This window comes from Schistocerca nitens, chromosome 6 (assembly GCF_023898315.1).
Source record: "Schistocerca nitens isolate TAMUIC-IGC-003100 chromosome 6, iqSchNite1.1, whole genome shotgun sequence".
Classification (NCBI taxonomy): domain Eukaryota; kingdom Metazoa; phylum Arthropoda; class Insecta; order Orthoptera; family Acrididae; genus Schistocerca; species Schistocerca nitens.
In genome coordinates this window covers 327,806,571-327,826,556 of record NC_064619.1, presented here as the reverse complement: position 1 = coordinate 327,826,556, position 19,986 = coordinate 327,806,571, and the positions used below count along the sequence as shown (strand labels likewise).

The window sequence follows — 19,986 nt, the reverse complement described above, 5'->3', positions numbered from 1 at the left end:
ACTTGGAATATGAGGATGAATACAGGTTATAAGATAAATATCAACTAAAGGAAAGCAAGGGTAATGGAGTGTAGTCAAATTAAATTAGATGATGCAATGAGAATTGGATTAGGAAATGATTCACTGCAAAGAGAAGCTGGGTTTTGCTGTTTGGACAGCAAAATGACAGAATATCAGAAGCAAAGAGAATGAAAAATGCAGATTGGCAGTAGAAGGAAAACTTTGTAAGGAAAGGAGAAAAATATTTCAATATCTAATATAAACTGACATGTTATGAAATATTTTCCATAAGTATTTGTTTGGATTTCACAAGTCTAAGAAAAGACAAAATGAGAATAGAAGCTTTTGAAATTTGTTACTAAAGCAGAATTCGGAAAGTAAGATGTGTAGATTGTATGACTAATGACAGAACTAAGGGACAGATTGATGGGCCATATCTTCAGGTGTCACAAAATAGTTAATTTGATAATGCAGGGATGTGTGGGAGCAGAATTTGTACAGAGAACCCAAGGCTTTACTACAGTAAGCACGTTGAAGTGGATGTAGATTGCAGTAGTGAGCAGAGATGAAATAACCTTTGTGGTTTTGTTCCTACAAATGATAATACAAAATTTTGTGCTTTTTACTGTGTACAGTGTGCAGATATTTGACAAGCATTTGTAATATTATTTCCGAACTCTTAACGCTGTCATCATAACATGTTTCTTTGTTAACAAAATAGACCACATGTAGTGCTAAGAAGAGCAAAGAATCTTCCTGAAAAGTCAGCTTTTATTGTCCTGTTGTGACAAATAAATTGTCATATTGCATGTCCTGAGTGGCAATATAAATGCTGTTAGACAGTGCATCACTTCAGATATAAGTAAATAAAAACTACTTTAGGCTGATAAGTAATTGTTCTTGCATATCTTCATATCAGTTTCTGCTTTGGGAAGTAAAGATATACACACAGTTCATTCTGAATTACTGTCACCAGTAGAGGTCTTTCCAAGCAAATTATGTCAACTTTGTTCAAGAGGCATCTGCACTATTTGCAATACTTCATTTTATGAATTACACTTACTTAAAAGTTTGGCTAATACTATATCCAATTCATCAACTTCTACTGCATCTCATAGAGTTGTTTAGCAAGACAATGGAATGTAGTTGCGGAGAATAAGTGAAACAAAACAGAATCAATCTTCTGGTCTGTCACTGTGTGGATCACACAAAATGATATAGCAGAACTATATGTAATTTTTTAACTAATTTTGAAACATTTCTTTTTTTTCATGTAGTAAAAGGTATGGCAATCAGTTGCAATGATGTTTATTGCATATCTAGATTTCAGTCACTGTGTCACCATTTTCAGTGCTAAGAAATGTGAAGAATCAGTTACAATGAAGTAACATGCATGCCTATTATGTGTGCAGTAGCATAAGCTTTAAATGCAAGTCAGTCATAAAATAAATACCAGTAAATGTAAGTCAAACATTAAAACAACTGTATATGCACATAGCTCCAACAGGACTGTTCATGTCAGATGGCCAGTTCACACTGAGGCAGCTGTTTACAATTATAATGCAGCTCGCTTCAGTGTATGTCATATCAATTTACAATTCTCTCCTTACATGTGTGATGCATTTTTTATTTTACCTTCACAGTTCACATGTTTTATCATTTTATTTTTTACCTTACACTTTTTAAATACATACATAAAAGAAATGTTCTACAGTTGTACATTTTACAAATGAACATAATTTAAAAAACACGAAACCTCTTGTTCAAATACCTACAAAAACAAAATTTCATTAAAACAGTGATACATATTACATACAAGAAAGGGAATTCAGACAGACAGGAGTAGTGCTAAAAGTCATAGTACCATCAGCAGTATGTTGAATGGCCGGGAATCTGTCTGCTTTAAATGTTCTCTCTTGTGATTTTGGTGTTAAAAATGTGGGAAAGAATTACATTTCTCTCTGGGAACTTTGTTCTCACTTGTGATCTAGGACAAGTGTAATCAAACTGGGAGCTAATCATGGCCACCTGCTCTTTAAGTAGTGTCACATGGGATGATGCTTGATGGCAGAAGATTTCAAACTCCTCCAGCAGGCCCACACATCCTTTCTTCTCACATGTATGGAGCATTCTCATGTGTGAGGACATAACTAGTGCACTGTGTCCAGTTGCAGTGAAGTTATGTTTATCTGCCAGATTTTTACCATCTAATGTGACGTGTTCGCCGAATCTGGCTTCCAGTCATTTATCAGTTTGTCCCACACAGCAAACATTGCAGTCAGGACATTCAGTTTTATAGACATGTGACCTATGGATAAGATTTCTTTTTCCAACATTGTCTTTTAAAATTCTATCCAAATTACCCGCAGCAGAAAAGCCACATTTACCATTTGTTTTCTAAAAACTGAGGCCACCCTGTCATTAATTTTGCCACAGTATGGTAAGTAAATGTACTTGTTATTGCTATCATCACCTACATTGAAACTATTTTCCTTGTGCCTTTTATTCACTATGTTGTTATATGTGTCATCAACATAATTACCTGACTAGTTGTTGACCATATCAATATATTTTATTGTATTCAGCTCAGCTTCATGCCCTGAACTTGAAAGTGGAATTTTTAACGACAGATTGATGGTGAAAATTAAGTTTGCTTTCTTGGGCTGAATGAGGTGGTCTGAATTGTAATTTATGATACTTTTGGTACAGGTGTTTTTTCTGTAAATACCAAAGCATGCTTCTCGATTAAGAGTGTAATATTAAGGTCTAAAAAGTTAATTGATCTACTTGACTCCATCTCACATGTCAATCTGATTTTTCTATGCAGGCTATTGAATATGTTGACAATTGACCAATGACGAAATCAGTGAGTACAAGTTGCTTACATTACTTCTGGAGTATAATTACTTTAAACTCAATAGGGATATGCTTTTACATAGAGGTAGTTTAAGTATGGAGAGCTCTCTTTCAGGTATTTTAGCCGATATTTTTACCAACCATTCAGAGAATAACTTTTTCCAAGACAATCCAGATTTGACAACAAGACTAATATACAAATTCATACACGATGATGATACCTCGCTAACAAATAGAGATAGCGACAAATGTGTTCATTGGGCTATGTAGGAAAATCAAACACATGTGAGATGGAGTCAAACAGATCAATTAACTTTTGAGACTTGAACAACAATATTTTACACGAGGAACATACCTCTGGGATGTACAGAAAAGGCACCCATACCAACAGTATCATAAATTACAACTCAAACCTCCCCAGTCAGCACAAAACATACTTCTAGCATCTTCGTCAGCATCTACAGTAGAGTTCTGAAGCATGTGTCAATATTCCTTTGTTTGTCTGTATAGTGTAGTTTTCCATGGTCTTTATTATGGACCAGGACTGTGATTCCTGTATGCAGATGTAAGCCAAGTTGGTGACACTTCACTCTCAGCTCCAGGCTGTGTTGGCTTCGGTTACACAGCCTGAGGCTGCAGTGGATGGGCACCACTGTTGTGGGCCAGCCGTAGGGATATCCAGCATGACCCATGAGTCCACTGATTGGTCTGCACTGGTGGCCAGCCCTAACACTGCTTGCCCTGAGGCTGACCCCTCACCCATGGTCAAGTGGTAGGCCGCCTTGGGATGGGGCAGGCTGCAAAAGACTTCCCAGGGGGCTGAACATACAACCTCCCTTGTTAGTCTGACAAACAGGCTCCAGGTGCTGTCTGTGGCTGACACTGCCCCTCAGCCAGAAGCAGTCACTTGTCCTGTTTCAGAGAAAACCTCTCAGCCTCTGCAAGATCTAGGCAGTCACAGAGGGAGGGATTACTAGTAGTTGGGAGCTTCAACGTCTGGCGCATTATGGGGGGCCCTTAGGGTCATGGTTGCCAAGGAGAGGAAGAAAGTCAGTGTGCACTTCATGTGAATACCGGGTGGAGTCATTCCAGATGTGGAGTGGGTCCTTCCAGATGCTATGAAGAACACAGGGTGCAGCCAACTGCACCCTCATGTCAGTGCCAATGATGTGTGTTGCTTTGGATCAGAAGAGCTTCTCTCTGGTTTCGAGCAGCTATCAGAAGAGGTAAAGGCTACCAGCCCTGCCTGCAAGATGACAGCAGAGCTCAACATTTGCAGCATAGTTGACCAGATTGCCTGCAGATCTCTGGTACAGAGCCTAAGGAGGATCTGAATCAGAGGCTCAGACAGTTCTGCATTCATGTACACTACAGATTCTTTGACTTACGCTTTAGAATGGTGGGGTTTTGGGTTCCACTAAATAGGTCAGGAGACCGCCACATGCAGGAGGTAGCTACATGGTAGTGTTGGGCTGTGTGGCATAGACTGGGCAGTTTTTTGGGTTAGAGGGCCTCAGGGAAATACAAAACGGGCTTCAGTCTCAAAGGGTGCAGGTTGAAAACAGGAATAATGTAAGTCTAGGAACCATTGGTATAACAGTTTTAAATTGTTGTAGCTGTGTTGGGAAAGTAGTAGAGCTCCCAGCGCTAATAGGAAGCACTGATGCTCAAACTGTTAAGAGGCACTGAAAGTTGGCTAAAGCCAGAGATAAGTCCAGCTGAAATTTTTGCAAAAGGCCCTGTTCAGAAAGAACAGGCTAAATACAATTGGCCATGGTATTTTTGTTGCTGTTAGAAGTGACTTATCTTGTACTGAAATTGAAGTAGATAGTTCCTGTGAGTTAGTATGGGCAGATGTCATTCTTGGCAAGCAGAATAAAATAATAATTAGATCATTTTACCAACCTCCAATCTCAGAGAATACAAGTTGCTGAAAGGTTCAAAGAAAACTTGAGTTCAATTTCAAACACATACCCAACCCTCGCAATTAAAAGTTGGTGGTGACTTCAATTTACCCTCGATATTTCGGTGAACATACGTGTTTAAATCTGAAGGTATGCATAAAACATCTCCCAAAATTGTGCTAAATGCATTCTCTGCAAACTATTTCAAGTAATTAGTTCATGAGCCTACTCGAATAGTAAATGGTTGTGAAAACATACTTGACATCTTGGCAACATGTAGTCCTGAACAAATAATGAGCATCAGAAAGAACACAAGGATCAGTGAAAACAGGATTTTCGTAGCAAAACTGAATATCATAACTCCAATATCCTCCAAAAAAATAACAAACAATATCTATTCAAAAAAGCAGATACAAATTCACTTGACACCTTCTTGAGAGATATTCTCCACTCCTTCAAATTAGCAGTGTAAGTGTAGACCAGATGTGGTTTGAATTCAAAGAAATAGTATCAACAGAAATTGAGAGATTTATACCAAATAAATTAACAAATGACAGAGCTGAGCCCACCCATGGTACACAAGACAGGTGAGAACGATGTTGCAGAAACAATGAAAAAAGCACACCAAATTTAAAGAAATGCAAAATTCCCAAGATTTTACAGAAGCTCAAAATTTAGCAAGGACTTCAATGTGAGATGCTTATAACAGTTTCCACAATGAAACTTTGTCTCAAAATCTGGTAGAAAATTTGAAGAGATTTCGGTTGTATGTAAAATATGTTAGTGGGAAGACACAAGCAATGACTTATCTGTGTGATATCAATGGAAATAGTATCAATGACAGTGCTGCTAAAGCACAGTTACTAAACACAGCCTTCCAAAATTCCTTCACCAAAAGAGACAAAGTAAATACTCCAAAATTCGAACCAGAGTAGTTGCCAAAATGAGTAACTTAGAAGTAGGTGTCCTCGGAGTAGGGATGCGACTAAAATCACTTAATAAAAGCAAGTTTTCCAGACTAAATTGTACACCAGTTAGGTTCCTTTCAGAGTATGCTGAAGCAACAGCTCCATATTCAACAATCACATACGACCGCTTGCTTGACAAAAGATACATACCCAAAGACTGGAAAGTTGTCAAGTCCCACCAACATTCAAGAAAAGCAATAGGAGTAATCCACTAAATTACAGGATTTTGGAACTTATATTGTATTCAAACATTATAAATTACCTAAAAGAGAACATTATATTTACACACTGTCAACACGGATTTCGGAAATGTCGTTCTTGTGAAACACAACTAGCTCTTCGCTCACTCTAAGTGTTGAGTACTACTGACAAAGGATTTCAAATTGATTCCATATTTCTAGTCTTCCAGAAGGCTTTTGACACTCACCTCACAAGTGGCTTGTAATCAAGTTATGTACTTACGGAATATCATCTCAGTTCTGCAACTGGATTCATGATTTCCTGTCAGAGAGGTAGCAGTATGTAGTAGTAGATGAAAAGTCATCAAGTGAAACAGAAGTGATTTCTGGCGTTCCTCAGGGCAGTGTTATAGGCCCTCTGTTTCTTATCTATATAAATGATTTAGGAGGCAATCTGAGCAGCCATCTTAGGTTGTTTTCAGGTGATGCTGTCATTTATCATCTACTACAGTTATCAGGCAATAGAAACAAATTCCAAAAAGATACCTATATGGTGTGAACATTTGCAACTGATCCTAAATTATGGTGAGGTGATCCACGTGAGTGTTGAAAGAAATCCATTTAACTTTGGGTATATGATAAACCAATCAAATCTAAAGGTAGTAAATTTAACTAAATACCTTCGAATTCCACTTACAAACAACTTAAATTGGAAATAACACATATACTACTAAAGAGACTGTCTACACTAGGCATGTTCATCCTCTTTTTGAGTACTGCTGTGTGGTGTGGGATCCTTACCAGACAGGATTAAAGGAGTAGATCAAGAAAGTTCAAAGAAAGGCAGCAAGTTTTGTATTATTGAGGAATATGGGAATGTGTGTCACAGACATGATAAGGGATTTGGGGTGAACATCATTGAAACAAAGATGTTTCTCACTACGATGGGATCTTCTCAATAAATTTCAATCGCCAACTTTCTCCTCCGAATACCAAAATATTTTATTGATGCTGACCTCCCCTAGGGAGAAATGATCACCATAATAAAACAAGGGAAATCAGACTCACACAGGAAGATAAAGGTATTTGTTTTTTATGCATGCTGTTCAAGAGTAGAATAACAAAAAATTACTCTGAAGGTGATTCAATCAATGAACACACTGCCAGGCAATTAAGAATGATCTGCAGAGTACACATTTACATATATAGTTTTATGCACCATTAAATGGTTGTTAAAAATTCTATTTTTAAGTACAGGGCATGAAGCTGAGCTGAATACAATAAAATATAGCACTAAGATCAACAACTACCTGCATAATTACATCAACAATATGTATAACAAAAATAGTATGAACAAAAGGAAGAATGACAATTTTGATGTAGGCGATGATTAAAATAACAAGTACATTTGTTTACCATTCTATGGTACAATTAGTGACAGGGTAGCTTCAGCATTTAGAAAACAAAAAGCAAGAGTGGCAATTTCTACCAAGGGTAGTATTGGTAGAATTAAAAAAATATATTGTTGAAAGAGGAAACCTTATCCATAGGTCAGGTGTCTACAGAATTGAATGTCCTGACTACAAAGCTTGCTACGTGGGACAAACTGGTTCAGACAGATGGAAGCCAGGTTTAGCAAACATGTCGCGTTAGATTGCAGAAATGCAGCAAAGAAATCTAATTTTGCTGGACACCTTCTTGCAAGTGGGAACAATGCACCAGTTATGTCTTCACACTGAGGATGCTCCTTTTAAGTGACAAGGGAAGATGTATGGAACTGTTTAAAGAGTTTATCTCCTGCCACCAAGCGTTGTCTTGAGTGACGCTGCATGAAAGGCAGTTGGCGATGAGAAGCTCCCAGTTTTGGGGAACAATTTAAAAATATTTGGGATTTGGCTACTAAGCCCTGAACCCAACAGACACACTGATCTGATGATAATAACCTAATTATGATTAAATTTCTCCTACATCGCATAAGAGTTTCTGGAGACAAATGTAATGTAATTCTCAAATTATTACATGACGTAGTCAATGGTTTATTAGTTTTAACACCAAACTGTGTAAATTATAATGGATTTGTTATGAAACTCATAAACAAGGACATTTTAAAGGAGATGGGGTCCTAGCCTTTCGAAACACTGCTGATGGCATGATGTCTTTTAGCAGCACTCTTATCTGTCTGATTTCCTTTAACAGTACTTTGTATTAACTTAGGTATTTGAACAAGATGTTTTGTATTTTTTAAATAATGTTCAGTTGTAAAATGTGCAGCAGTCACTGAGGCCACTAGGGAGTTCACTTAGTTACCACCATGTACAACGGTAAAACATTCGTCACTGCTTTTAGTTACAACCATCTTATTTGTTTTATAAACATCAGTTATTACAAAGCATAAAACAACAAATAAAATGATAAAACACATGACCTGTGACATTAAAATACAGTTAATACATGTTGTCAATGCAACATACATGTAAAGAGGGCATTGTAAGTTGATATGACGTACACTGAAGATAGCTGAGTTGTAATCATAAACAGCAGCCACAGTGTGAACTCACCATCTGACATGAATAGTCCAGTACGTGCATATACAGTTATTTTCAATGTTTTACCTTACATTTACTGGTATATATTTTATGACTGACTTACTTTTAAAGCTTACGCAACTGTATATTTAATAAGGTATGCTTGTTACCTTATTGTAACTTGTTTTTCACATTTTTTTAGCACTGAAGATAGTCACATAGTGATCAAAATCAAGATATGGCAATTGATGACAGAGCATGATGAGCATGAATAGAAGAAGATGTCTGGATTTATTTGGGAAATGTTTACTTCCCCAGAGGGGGATCAAACAGAACAGTAGAAGACTATTTATTAGAAAATGAACCTGAGCTCCAAACTGGGTAAGGCCACTGGTCATTTCCAATCTAATCAACTTTTGGAGAGGCTCTATTGAACACACTGAAAAGGGAGAAATTAGTGAAGAGTTGGATCAGGGCTGCAATACTTAAAGAGCTTTCAAAGAACATGTGACCAACACTTTTTTTTTATTTATTAGGTAAAAGGATACTAATGGAAGAAATACAAAGAGCTAGAAAACTTACAAGTGGCATTAATAATGATGTTGATGTCAAATACTGACTGTAAGTTATAAGTGGTGATTGAGTAAAAGACTAAATAAGATACCAGAAGATAAAGGATTCGAGGGGACTGAAGAACCCATACAAAAATTGTATCAATAAGTGGAGAAAATAAAAAGAGATGTGAACTTCAGATTTTCTTATGTATCAAACATATGGGAACTGGTGATATCTGAATTTCAATAAAGGAAGAGGATGGTTCCAAAGGACTATACGAGTGTACAATAATTTTAAAAAAAGACTAATAAGGTTAAGACGTAAATAAAGGATACGGGAAAAGAATTTAAAAATAAACTGGAATGTTGAAAACAAATGGCCATGAGCAGAACATTGAATCTGCCACTGTTGCTGTAAGGGTTGAAGAAGATGAATTACAGAATCAAGTTCAGAGCTTCAGTACAAGCACAAGAGAGGAATGAGATCAACTTTTCCTACTACAAGAGTTTATGAACATATTTGGGGAATTCATTTTATTAAAAACTGATTGGGGTTATAAGAATGAAACAAAGTGAAAAATTTCCCCCCTTTGAAAGAGTCCTATTCTCAAAATATGTCACGAAAAGCAGTAATATTGTGTCAACCAAAATTACAGGAAGAAACTCTGTAATATTTACAAAAAACAATTAGTTTCAAAATTTTGGGTCAACAAGGAAAGGACTAATGTTGTTTTAACTTATCTATCTAGTTACAGACTTGGGGATGCAGTGACTTTGATTAATTCAAACACTGAGCAAGCACTGTTGGTGTTAACAAATGGACGTATTGAAATAGTTTCTGCCTTTTAGGCATATTACTTCTTCCATTAGATATGCACACACATTACAAAACTGAAGTACATTACAAATTTATTGCCTATTGTCTTCTGCCACACACATTTTGCCAGCCCAAGTAGCTGGCATTGTCAAAGGTTAATCCTTAATTGCTGGTGGCAGACTGGAGTAAAGCTCGCAGCCTGAGATTACATGACCTGTTATGCCTATGTCTAAGGACTTTTCTGTGGTCATTACTGATGTGGTTCTCATCTTGCTACATGCAAGGGCCATTCGCTGCAGCATGGGAATCCAGGATCTGTTTGAGGTGAGGCTTTCTTCTTTCTTGTTGAATCTATTGCATTTGTGAATTTCCACTGCTTCTCTCACCAAGCAGGCATACTACCTCATCTTCACAGCAAGAACCCTTATGTCAGCTAATTTCATTGAATGTTCAGTCGCATACAGTGCATGATAAACCATGGACAATTTTTTCTCTATGTCCCAATGTGCAATACAATTTACGTTTAATAATCCTTGTACTGATGGAGCGAATGACCTTTTCAGGTAGTAAGGGGAGAACCACACTAACTACCATCAAAAAGCACTCAGACTTTGGCATGGCAGGTACATTATATCTCCAGTTACGGGCTCAACTCCACACCATAAGCAATTGAGGGAATGGAAATTAGTGTTTAATAGCCTTGTTGTCGATGAAATGTCAAAGAGAGAGAGCACAAGCTCAGTTTAAAGAAGGATGGGGAAGGAAATCTACCATGCTCTTTTAAATGAAGCATCCCATCATCACCTTAAGCAATTCAGAGAAACCACAGAAAACCTAAATCGGGATGGCCAGACATGAATTTGAACTGTTGTCCTCCTGAATGCAAGTCCAGTGTGCTAGTCACTGCAGCTATAGAAGGTGAACGCAATGCCAGCCACTCATGCTGGGGAAATTGCAGAATAATGTTAAAACAAACAATCACACACAGAATCCAATCAGCAATATGTCAACAAGTGGCCATGCAAGACTCAACAATTTTGTGCAACATAAACAACTGACAGATTTTAATTATGTTATTTCTTTGTGAAGACAGGCATATATCAACATTAATATCTCAGCATAAAAACCCATGTGGAAAGGATAGATTGCTACTCACCACGTTCAGGGGGTGAGCACTAGAAATATTTCAGCTTTCAGATGAAGTCTTCATTCAGAAGTAGAAAACTAACACACATTCATGCAAGAGCAATTCACTCTACACTTGTACACTGTTTCTGGGCACTTGGACCTTAGTGTCCTGCGGCAGCTGACATTGGACATGTGGGATCTCTACCAGGTCAGATTAAAGAAAGATGTCTGAGCAATTCAGTGGCTAGGTTTACTACCAGTAGATTCAAACAACACGTAAGTGTTAGGAAAATGCTCCATGTACTCAAATGGGAATCCCTGGAGGGAAGAAAACACTTTCCACAAAACACTATTGAGAAAGTCCAGATAATTGGCATTTGTGACAGACTGCAGACGATCTTACTGCCACTAACATACATCTCCCATAACGACCATGAAGACGAGATAAGAGAAATTACGGCTAGTATGGAGGCATATCGACAGTTATTTTTCACCTCACTCCATTTGTGAGTAGAACTGGTAAGGGAATGACTAGCAGTGGTACAAGATACTCCCACTAGGCTTATGGAGTATGTGTGTAGATGTAGGTATTTCATAGTAACTGTTCACAAATCACTTCCACTGACTAAACACAGTAAATTTCATGTAACCGCTCACTCACTGGTTTCCACTCATCATTCAGAATTCTTGTTGCACCTCTGTTCACTGTTTTGCCACTGCCTGAACATTCTAATAACTCTTAACAGCTCTGAAGAAGAACACCCACACTCTTTGCAATACTCATATCTTCATCTTCAAGACTGAAATAACTGAATACTTTATATTAGGATATTTCCATTGTTGCTATTTGTTTCAAGAACACTATGGTAAATTGCAATGAAACAATTTAAAATTCTGGTTCAATGTGTAGCACAAAAATAAGACATCAGAATAGACATTTATCTAGCAGATGGTCAAATGAGGATGCTGAGCATGCACTTGACACTCATCAGCTACATGCACCAAAAACAAAAAATATGCACTAATTTTATTGATATTACTTTTTCCTACCTACAAAATGAATAAATATGTAAGTGAGTTTCACAAAGATATTAACTACCACAATATTTCTTCATCTTCAACAAGCATCAGTGTACCATCCAGAGTTGCAACAGCATATCTCTTGGTTTTTGGTGACTTCTTTGCTACTTCAGGAGGTTCAATATCTCCCACAATTTCTGTTGACACATTTGGATTACGCATGTGAGAAGATGCTAAAGGGTGGTAATCCACTAATGATGATGTTAGTAGGTCCTCACTGTCAACGAAATGAAACAAAAAGAAATTAATAAGTAGATCTTATAAAAGGGCACCACACAACCATAAATATTGAATTAATACAGAATATATTATTGGAAAAGAAATGTCCCCACTTTATTGTTAGAATGATAAGCTCATTACATTTTTGTACAACTACTTACAGCAAACTTCAAATAAAAATCATAATATAGCACACCTATCTATATTTGCTGCATCTTCACTCTCACGGATGAGGCAACTTATCTTCATATAAGTACCTCCTGGCTGTGCAACAAGGAGACATGGAGCACCATCCTCCCCATAATGGTGCAAAGTCACTGTGCCAATTTGATTTGTACATTCCCACTTATTCAGGCACAGAAGCTTTCCATTTTCAGGATTACTCATATCTGCATTTTGAACAATCCAACGATATGAACGAACTACACGATCTGTCAGTCCCAGTACAAGTTCATTGCATCCATCACCATCTATGTCTCTTATCAAAGCAACCTGACAAAGTTAAGAGAATAGATTCAAAAGTAATTACTATTGATATAATTCTAAGTGTTATTAGTTTCCTACTGGCAATCTTACAATTTTCCTACCTTTTACCAATTATTTTTTTTACACTATAACAATTAGTGTTACAACATAATTGTAATTGCTGCTCTCCATACTTACTACACAGTAGAGAACAATGTAAGGCTAGAGCGTTGCCAGAGTGACACTTGTTGGTGTGCATTCAGTGTATTTTCGAAAGGTTTCGGTGTCAACTGACTGTCCAAGAGAGCAAGTAAAAATAATCTACCAAAACAGCTAACTACTGTCTAAACAAATGAGCATAATATAGCATAAAAGGTAACCAAACAATACCTAACAACAAAGGTTTTCATTTGCCATAATGTAAACTACGGGGATTAACATTTAGTTATTAGAACTCAATACGTGAAAAAAAAGTTCCTTTCCATTATTGGAAAATACACAACAAATAAGTTAAACCTTGTCCCTCAAACTTCACAGAGTTCACTCTACTTTGGGTGTTTCACAACTGCCTGCAGCCCACCATGAGCAATTGTGCCAAACAGCTGTATGAAAATCACTATTTAAAAAAAAAGGTGACTCTCAACAACAAAACCCTGACATCTCAGAAATACTCGGGCAAAAATATCTCATTATGTGCTTAATTTCATGGCACCAAGATCATCAATTGCAACAGTTAAACTCAAAGGTGGTAATAAAGACTGGAGATCAAACACCAAGGTATGGAACATGGCGATTTAAAAACAGTTTTACATGTTAATATGACTAAATGCCAATCTGAATCAAATGTTTGCTTAAAACAAGGTTTGGTTGACAAAAGATAAGCAGGTAAATGTTATTTCTGAGGTTTTAGGAGCATGTTATCTGCAGGGGTTAGGAACATGATCAAGATGACGACATCAAAGACAGTGATGGTGATGATGGTGAGGACCCACAGCAGCACGGTCTTTAGTGCCCAAACTAAAATTTTATGAGACCAGTATCAACAAAGGTTGAAAAATTTTTAAAGGTGAACTGTAAATAAAAGCATAAAAAACAACCTAAGGAGAAAAAACAGTGGAAAGAATCAAAAGAATACAGCAGATATCTGCAGCTACCTTATAAGTGAAATAAAACGGATGGGCCAGGCACTCCACAACATACTAAAATCTCCAGCCTAAAGCCAAGGCCAGAGTCCAGATACTTCACAAAATTTTAAAAGCCTGACAACACTCGTGACATCATCAGCTAATATACAGAACAGATCCCCATCTAAATTTGCTTCTGCCCACTTATCACTACATAAAATGCACACAGTTAAAATGTAGTGTGTAGTAATTTGCATGCCACAGGCATCTCAGACCAGGCAGTACTTTCATCAGAGCAGGAAGAAATGTGTGAGGGGACTGACCAATTTGGAGGCGGGTCAGGGACACTTCATCCCGTTGAAGTGACCAGCAGGAGGAATGTCGTGGCTGGATAGCTGGCTTTATCAGCAGCAGTTTATCATCCATCACTGCCAGTCACCCCTCCTCCCACAATTGCATGGATCTTCAAACTCATCAGTGAAATGTTAGTCTGCAGGGGAATTGCACAGCCTGCAGTGAAATGGCATACTGTGCCACATTAAGTTCCCTGCAGGTCCCCTTTGTAGCTTGATCTGTTTGTTCATAGCCACAAATTCTCACACCCCCTGGTACACAGCAGAATAATACTTGCCTCTCCCGCTGTAGAAGGAAGTACAGTTGGTGTGTATTAGCTGGACTGTTTTCTCTGCCAGGTACAGTCACTGCAATGAGGGTTAGAAACAGGGAATAAGATTTGTGACTAACAATTTGAAGGCAAGTGTTATACAATGTGTGAGCAATAAACAATTCTTTTTTAATTTTGCAGGCATTATAAACCTGATCTTCAAAAAATCTTGTTAGTACGTGTTTTCCTGATGTAAGTTTCCTTTTTCAACTCATTTGAATATTTACTTTATTGTAGACAGTTGAAAAGGTTATACGTGTTTTGAGTGCTCAGCGAACTTTTTTTTTTACTTTCGAAATAGATGGATCAAAGAAGTTGCATTACAGTTTGCTTGAAAAATGGAATAAAGTGGCAGCACCACATTTGAAATGTTGAGTGTGGCTTTTGATGAATCCATTATGAGTAAGACAAGAGTTTAAAATGATATAAATGTTTCAAAGAGGGTCAAGAAGACATTTAAGATGATGACTACCCTGGGCACCCTAGCACATCAATTACGGTTGATAATGTGGAAGAACTTAAGAAAGTTTTTCTGGAAAACTCATCAAATCACCATCAGAGAGGTTGCTAATGATGTCAGCATATCCTTTGGCTCCTGCCAAGCAATTTTTTTTATGTAGCAGCAAAGTTTGTTATGAAATTGTTGAATTTCGACCAAAACTGACATCATAAATGGTACACAGGTATTATGTCAAAACCAAGGCCCAATCATCCCAATGGAAACTGCATGAAGAGCCAAGACTGAAGAAAATTCAACAAGTTTGATCATGTGAAGTTTCTTCTCACTATTTTCTAGGATAGTGAATCACAAGTTTCTGCCTCATTTTCGTACAATCAATAAGAAATACTACCTGGAAGTTATGTGCTGTTTGCACATATCAATCTGAAGAAAAGAACCAGAACTGTGGTAAAACCACCCATCGAAATTGCATCACAATATGGCTACCACTCACACTTCAATACTTCTTCACAATTTTTTTGGCAAAAAAACAAAACTCTTAAGTGCGTTCGGTCACCATATTTGCCACACATGGATCGCTTCGACTTCTTTCTGTTTCTGAGGCTGAGGAGAACCATGGACGGTCATTGTTTTACCACCATTGATGAGATAAAAATAGAATTGATGAAGAACCTGGACATCATAAAGAAAGAAGAAGTGCTTCCAAGATTGGAAAAAGTGCTGGCCCAAGCGTATTATACCTGAGGGGGATTATTTTGAAGGGGACAAAGTTGATGTTGGCAAATAAAAATTCTTTGAGAGAAACAAACATGTCTGTTACTTTTCGATCACATCTCGTATAAGTAAAGGATTCATTCCATGAAAAGTGAAAATTCTGTTTCAGCTGCAACACTTCCCATTCCTTTCTTTAGTGGCAAACTGAAACAGCTCACATTCTCAAGCCTTTGCTATACAGTGTCATATTCAGGTCTATCTATTTCTTATTTCCATGTAAAAATTTCAATGTAAATTGCACAAATGTTACATCAGTAACCAAGGAATGACCAAAATCATGAAATGCTATGGAATGGCTTCGCTCATACCTGACGTCTTGCCAGCACCATGTCGTGCACCATAAAGTCACAATGCAGGCACGTAGGATCAGGCACCCCAAGGTTCAGTATTATGTCCTATAGCCTTCTCATTATGTGTAGATTATGTGTCATCAGTTTTGTACTGCTGCAAATACCACATGCATGCTGATGATCTCCAGTCGTGCCTAAGTGCAAAACCAAGAAACCTAAAGACAGCTATCAAGAATCTCAATACCAACCTGTGTGCACTATCAAAATGTGTACAGGATATATGGTTAAACGTCAACCCATCCAAAACCCAAACAGTACTGTTTGGCCGTTCTAGGGTCATTAGCACGAAATATCAGGAATCCCTGCCATTTTTAAGCCTAAACAGGACAAATATCAACTTCTCTCTTACAGCAAAGAATCTACGAGCACTAATAGATGAAAATCTAAAGTGGACAGAGAATGTGCAAGAAGACATCAGCATTTCCACTGTACACACTCATTACCCAGTTACATCTTTCTTTCTAACTAGATCTTCCTCATGTGACTCTTCAAGCTTTCCTGGCAGATGTGTTGTAAATAGTCTTCACGGGTTTGCAGCTGGATCACGTTATGCGAATTCCAGAATATTTCCTCGCAGCAACTGTCTGACATCTTCAGGTGGTTAAACCTTGCTCATGGCTAGGTACGACTGACGGTATCCGCACACCGACACCCCGTTTTCGTGCAGTGACTTGCCCTATTCAAACTCCCTCTGCCGAAAATCTCAGAGCAGCTCTCCTGGACGTGCGCTGTAAGCTGTGTTTATCAACAGTGCGGCCAGACATTACTCACCAATGGCAGTACTAGGCCAGTGTTATGATAGGCCTGTTATCGAAGAATCTTGATTTTCAAGTCGTGATTTAATAGCAGCCAATGCAGGGCTCCAGGCTGTGCTCAGTTGAAATCCCGTACCCTTGTTGATGAGATTGTCGGCTGTACGGATATGTATTGCTTCCTTAATGACGCAATCCCAGAAAGATGATGCCGGGGATAAAACTTCCGTCTTTTCATAAATCATGCGATGTCCTGTATTCAGGCAGTGTTCTGCAATTGCCGCCTTTTCTGGCTGACGAAGGCGTATATGAAGCTGATGTTCACTGCAGCATTCTTGTACCGTGTGGCATGTCTGGCCTATATACGCTGTTTCACACTGACAAGGGATCTTGTACACACCACAGCGCTCTGAGGAAATATTGTGGAATTTGCACAACGTGATCCAGCAGCAAACCCATGAAGACTATTTAGATCTTCCTCGTTTCCAAGTTTTCTTAACTGATGCAGCCTCCTTAAATTTACTTTCCCCAGAACTCACTATATCAGAAAACATTTTTTTGTGCACTTATAAATTCTTTCTATATCTGCCACTACCATCATCATCATCATCATCATCATCATCATCATCATCATCATCATCATCATCATTACTAGTACTAGTACTACTACTACTACTACTACTACTACTACTATTAGTGGCAGCAGCTGCAGTCGTTTAAGTACTGTTAGTATTAACTTTATTAGTTCATGGTTAGTATTATTTACTCATATTGCCACTTCAGACACAGTGAGCAATTAATACTACTTGTCATATTGAAATTATTTTTCTTAGGTAACTATGATGTAAAACAGATATTATACGTGTGAAACCCTCATCCGATGTAAGAGGGGGCCTGATGGCTCTAATCAGATCATATTAAATAGATAAAATAAAATCAAGTGTGTCGCCTAACCCATCTACATCTGTACTTTCAATTTTGTCGTATGTTACGGTTCTTTTTGTTTCAATTGTCTGTTCAACCCCTGTGATTTCCAAAATTTTTTTTAGGGTAAATGTTTCCTAAGGACAGTGCTGTTGAATAACTAAAGACACCGTTGGAACAATAAAGAGAAACAAAAAAAAAGGCAGCTTTGACAGTAAAATGGTAAACAATCATGATATATCAGGCATTTCCCACCAATACATAAGAAGCTTGTTCAACAAGGTAAGTTAGACTCTCATACGAGTACAGGACATTGAAAAATTGAAAGGTATTCTTACAGGTGTGTCATGCATAACAGAACATCCTCCGGAAATCACAAAAACTGTACAGGTACATTTAGATGGATACAAATTAATACCTTGTTACTTTAGATGTAACTTGTGGAAAGTGGGAGTGGCTACACACAAAGAAGAATAAAGTCCCAGGTCACAGACTTTAGTGAATCCTGCACGGAACACCCATTAGAGTGCCGTACTTCAGAAAAAGACTTGGAAACATATAAGACAGTAGTTCTAACAGCCTACAGGCCCAAAGAGTAAAAGTTTTAAACTTCAATGACCAATTAAAGAGGAGTAATTATAAGAATTAGTAGAAATAGCTGAGGTGATTGTTTGTACAGATTTCAATACACATTTCATCTCATCATTCTGACTGAGGCCACCTAGAGTTACTGATGTCCAGTTTTGGTTTGACCTTCACGGTAAAGTTCCTAATAAGAACAGAAAAACGTAGTGCAATAGCAATTGATAATTTATTACTAAACTCAACTGTCTTTAATGAAATAGATGTGAGCCTCAAAATAACTGATTTATCTGGCCACCATCATCAAATGGTAACAATAAGGTATCCTTATCAATCAAGTTTAAGTAACAAAGAAAATGCAAAATTTCAGAGAATTTTAAATGCTGACTCAGTTACACTATTCGGAGAGATTTTACACAATGAAAAACGGGAAGAAGTTTACCAAGGACACAGAGCAGACGAGAAATTTTTCTTCTTTTTTAAAAACTATTCTTACCACATTTTGAACACTGTTTTCCTTCACAATGGGACTGCAACATTTACAATGGAAGCTGAGAAAAATGGTGACTAACATCTGGGATCAAAATATCTTGAACTACGAAGAGAGAGCCTTATTTAATGCAAGGGATTTGCTCTAATCAAGACTTAAAACTGTGCTATGAGCAGAATGCAAATTTTTTGCAGCATGTCAAGAAAATGGCAAAAACCCTGTACTTTGCACAAAATATTCAAAACTATAAGAACAAGCCAAGGACAATTTGGAGGACTGTTGGGCATTAAACAAATAAACTTGGCAAGGTAAATTATACTGCAGCCCCCGCATGACAATAGTAACAAGACAGAGGGTGTGAAGTTCAAATGATTGTCTACTACATTCCATGAAATCCTCCTAAACAGTAGCTCAAAATACGGGGTCCAAGGAAAGCATATCCAATCGACCTGCTTACACAGGAAATGCATACTCCATCACCTGTCACGTTGGTGCAAAACTAAAGGATATTGATAAAGGACCCAAACACATCCACACCAAACGCAGCTGGGAGAATAATTGAAAAAGTTTACAACTGGTTCACAGCCAACAATTTAATCCTTAATTTTGCAAAAACTCATATTATTCAGTGCCAAACAAATAAAAGTGACTCATAGGTATCAGAGTTAGATATCAATGGATACACACTGGATGAGGCTCAAAGTGTGAAGTCAGATAATAAACTGAGGTGGGCAGCAGCACATTGATAAGTCACTGTGTTGACCTGCAGACAGGACTACTAGCATACTTTGAAAACTTTCCTCAATTCTGTCTTACAGCATCTGGGACACTGTACCAATGTTGAAAAAATTATTTGCTCAACAGAGGTGTGCAATTAGAATATTGTGTACAGTTGATAACAGAACATCTTGTAGCAGCCTCTTCAGTGACCTAGGGATGAAGATGAAATGGGAGATACGATACTGCGTGAAGAGTTTGACAGAGCACTGAAAGACCTAATTCGAAACAAGGCCCCGGGAGTAGACAACATTCCATTAGAATTACTGACGGCCTTGGGAGAGCCAGTCCTGACAAAACTCTACCATCTGGTGAGCAAGATGTATGAGACGGGCGAAATACCCTCAGACTTCAAGAAGAATATAATAATTCCAATCCCAAAGAAAGCAGGTGT

At 37.7% G+C, this 19,986-nt stretch overlaps 1 protein-coding gene across 1 annotated transcript in view; it reads right to left on the bottom strand.

Moving 5' to 3' along the window:
- The window catches only part of LOC126262279 (KICSTOR complex protein ITFG2-like), a 51,219-nt gene that overhangs the window by 18,925 nt on the left and 12,308 nt on the right, over positions 1-19,986 (bottom strand). Inside the window, exons 2-3 of the mRNA XM_049958796.1 lie at positions 12,427-12,722; positions 12,031-12,228 (exon numbers count right to left, since the gene is read on the bottom strand). Coding sequence (XP_049814753.1) covers positions 12,031-12,228; positions 12,427-12,722 — 494 coding nt within the window. The remainder of the gene's footprint in view (positions 1-12,030; positions 12,229-12,426; positions 12,723-19,986) is intronic.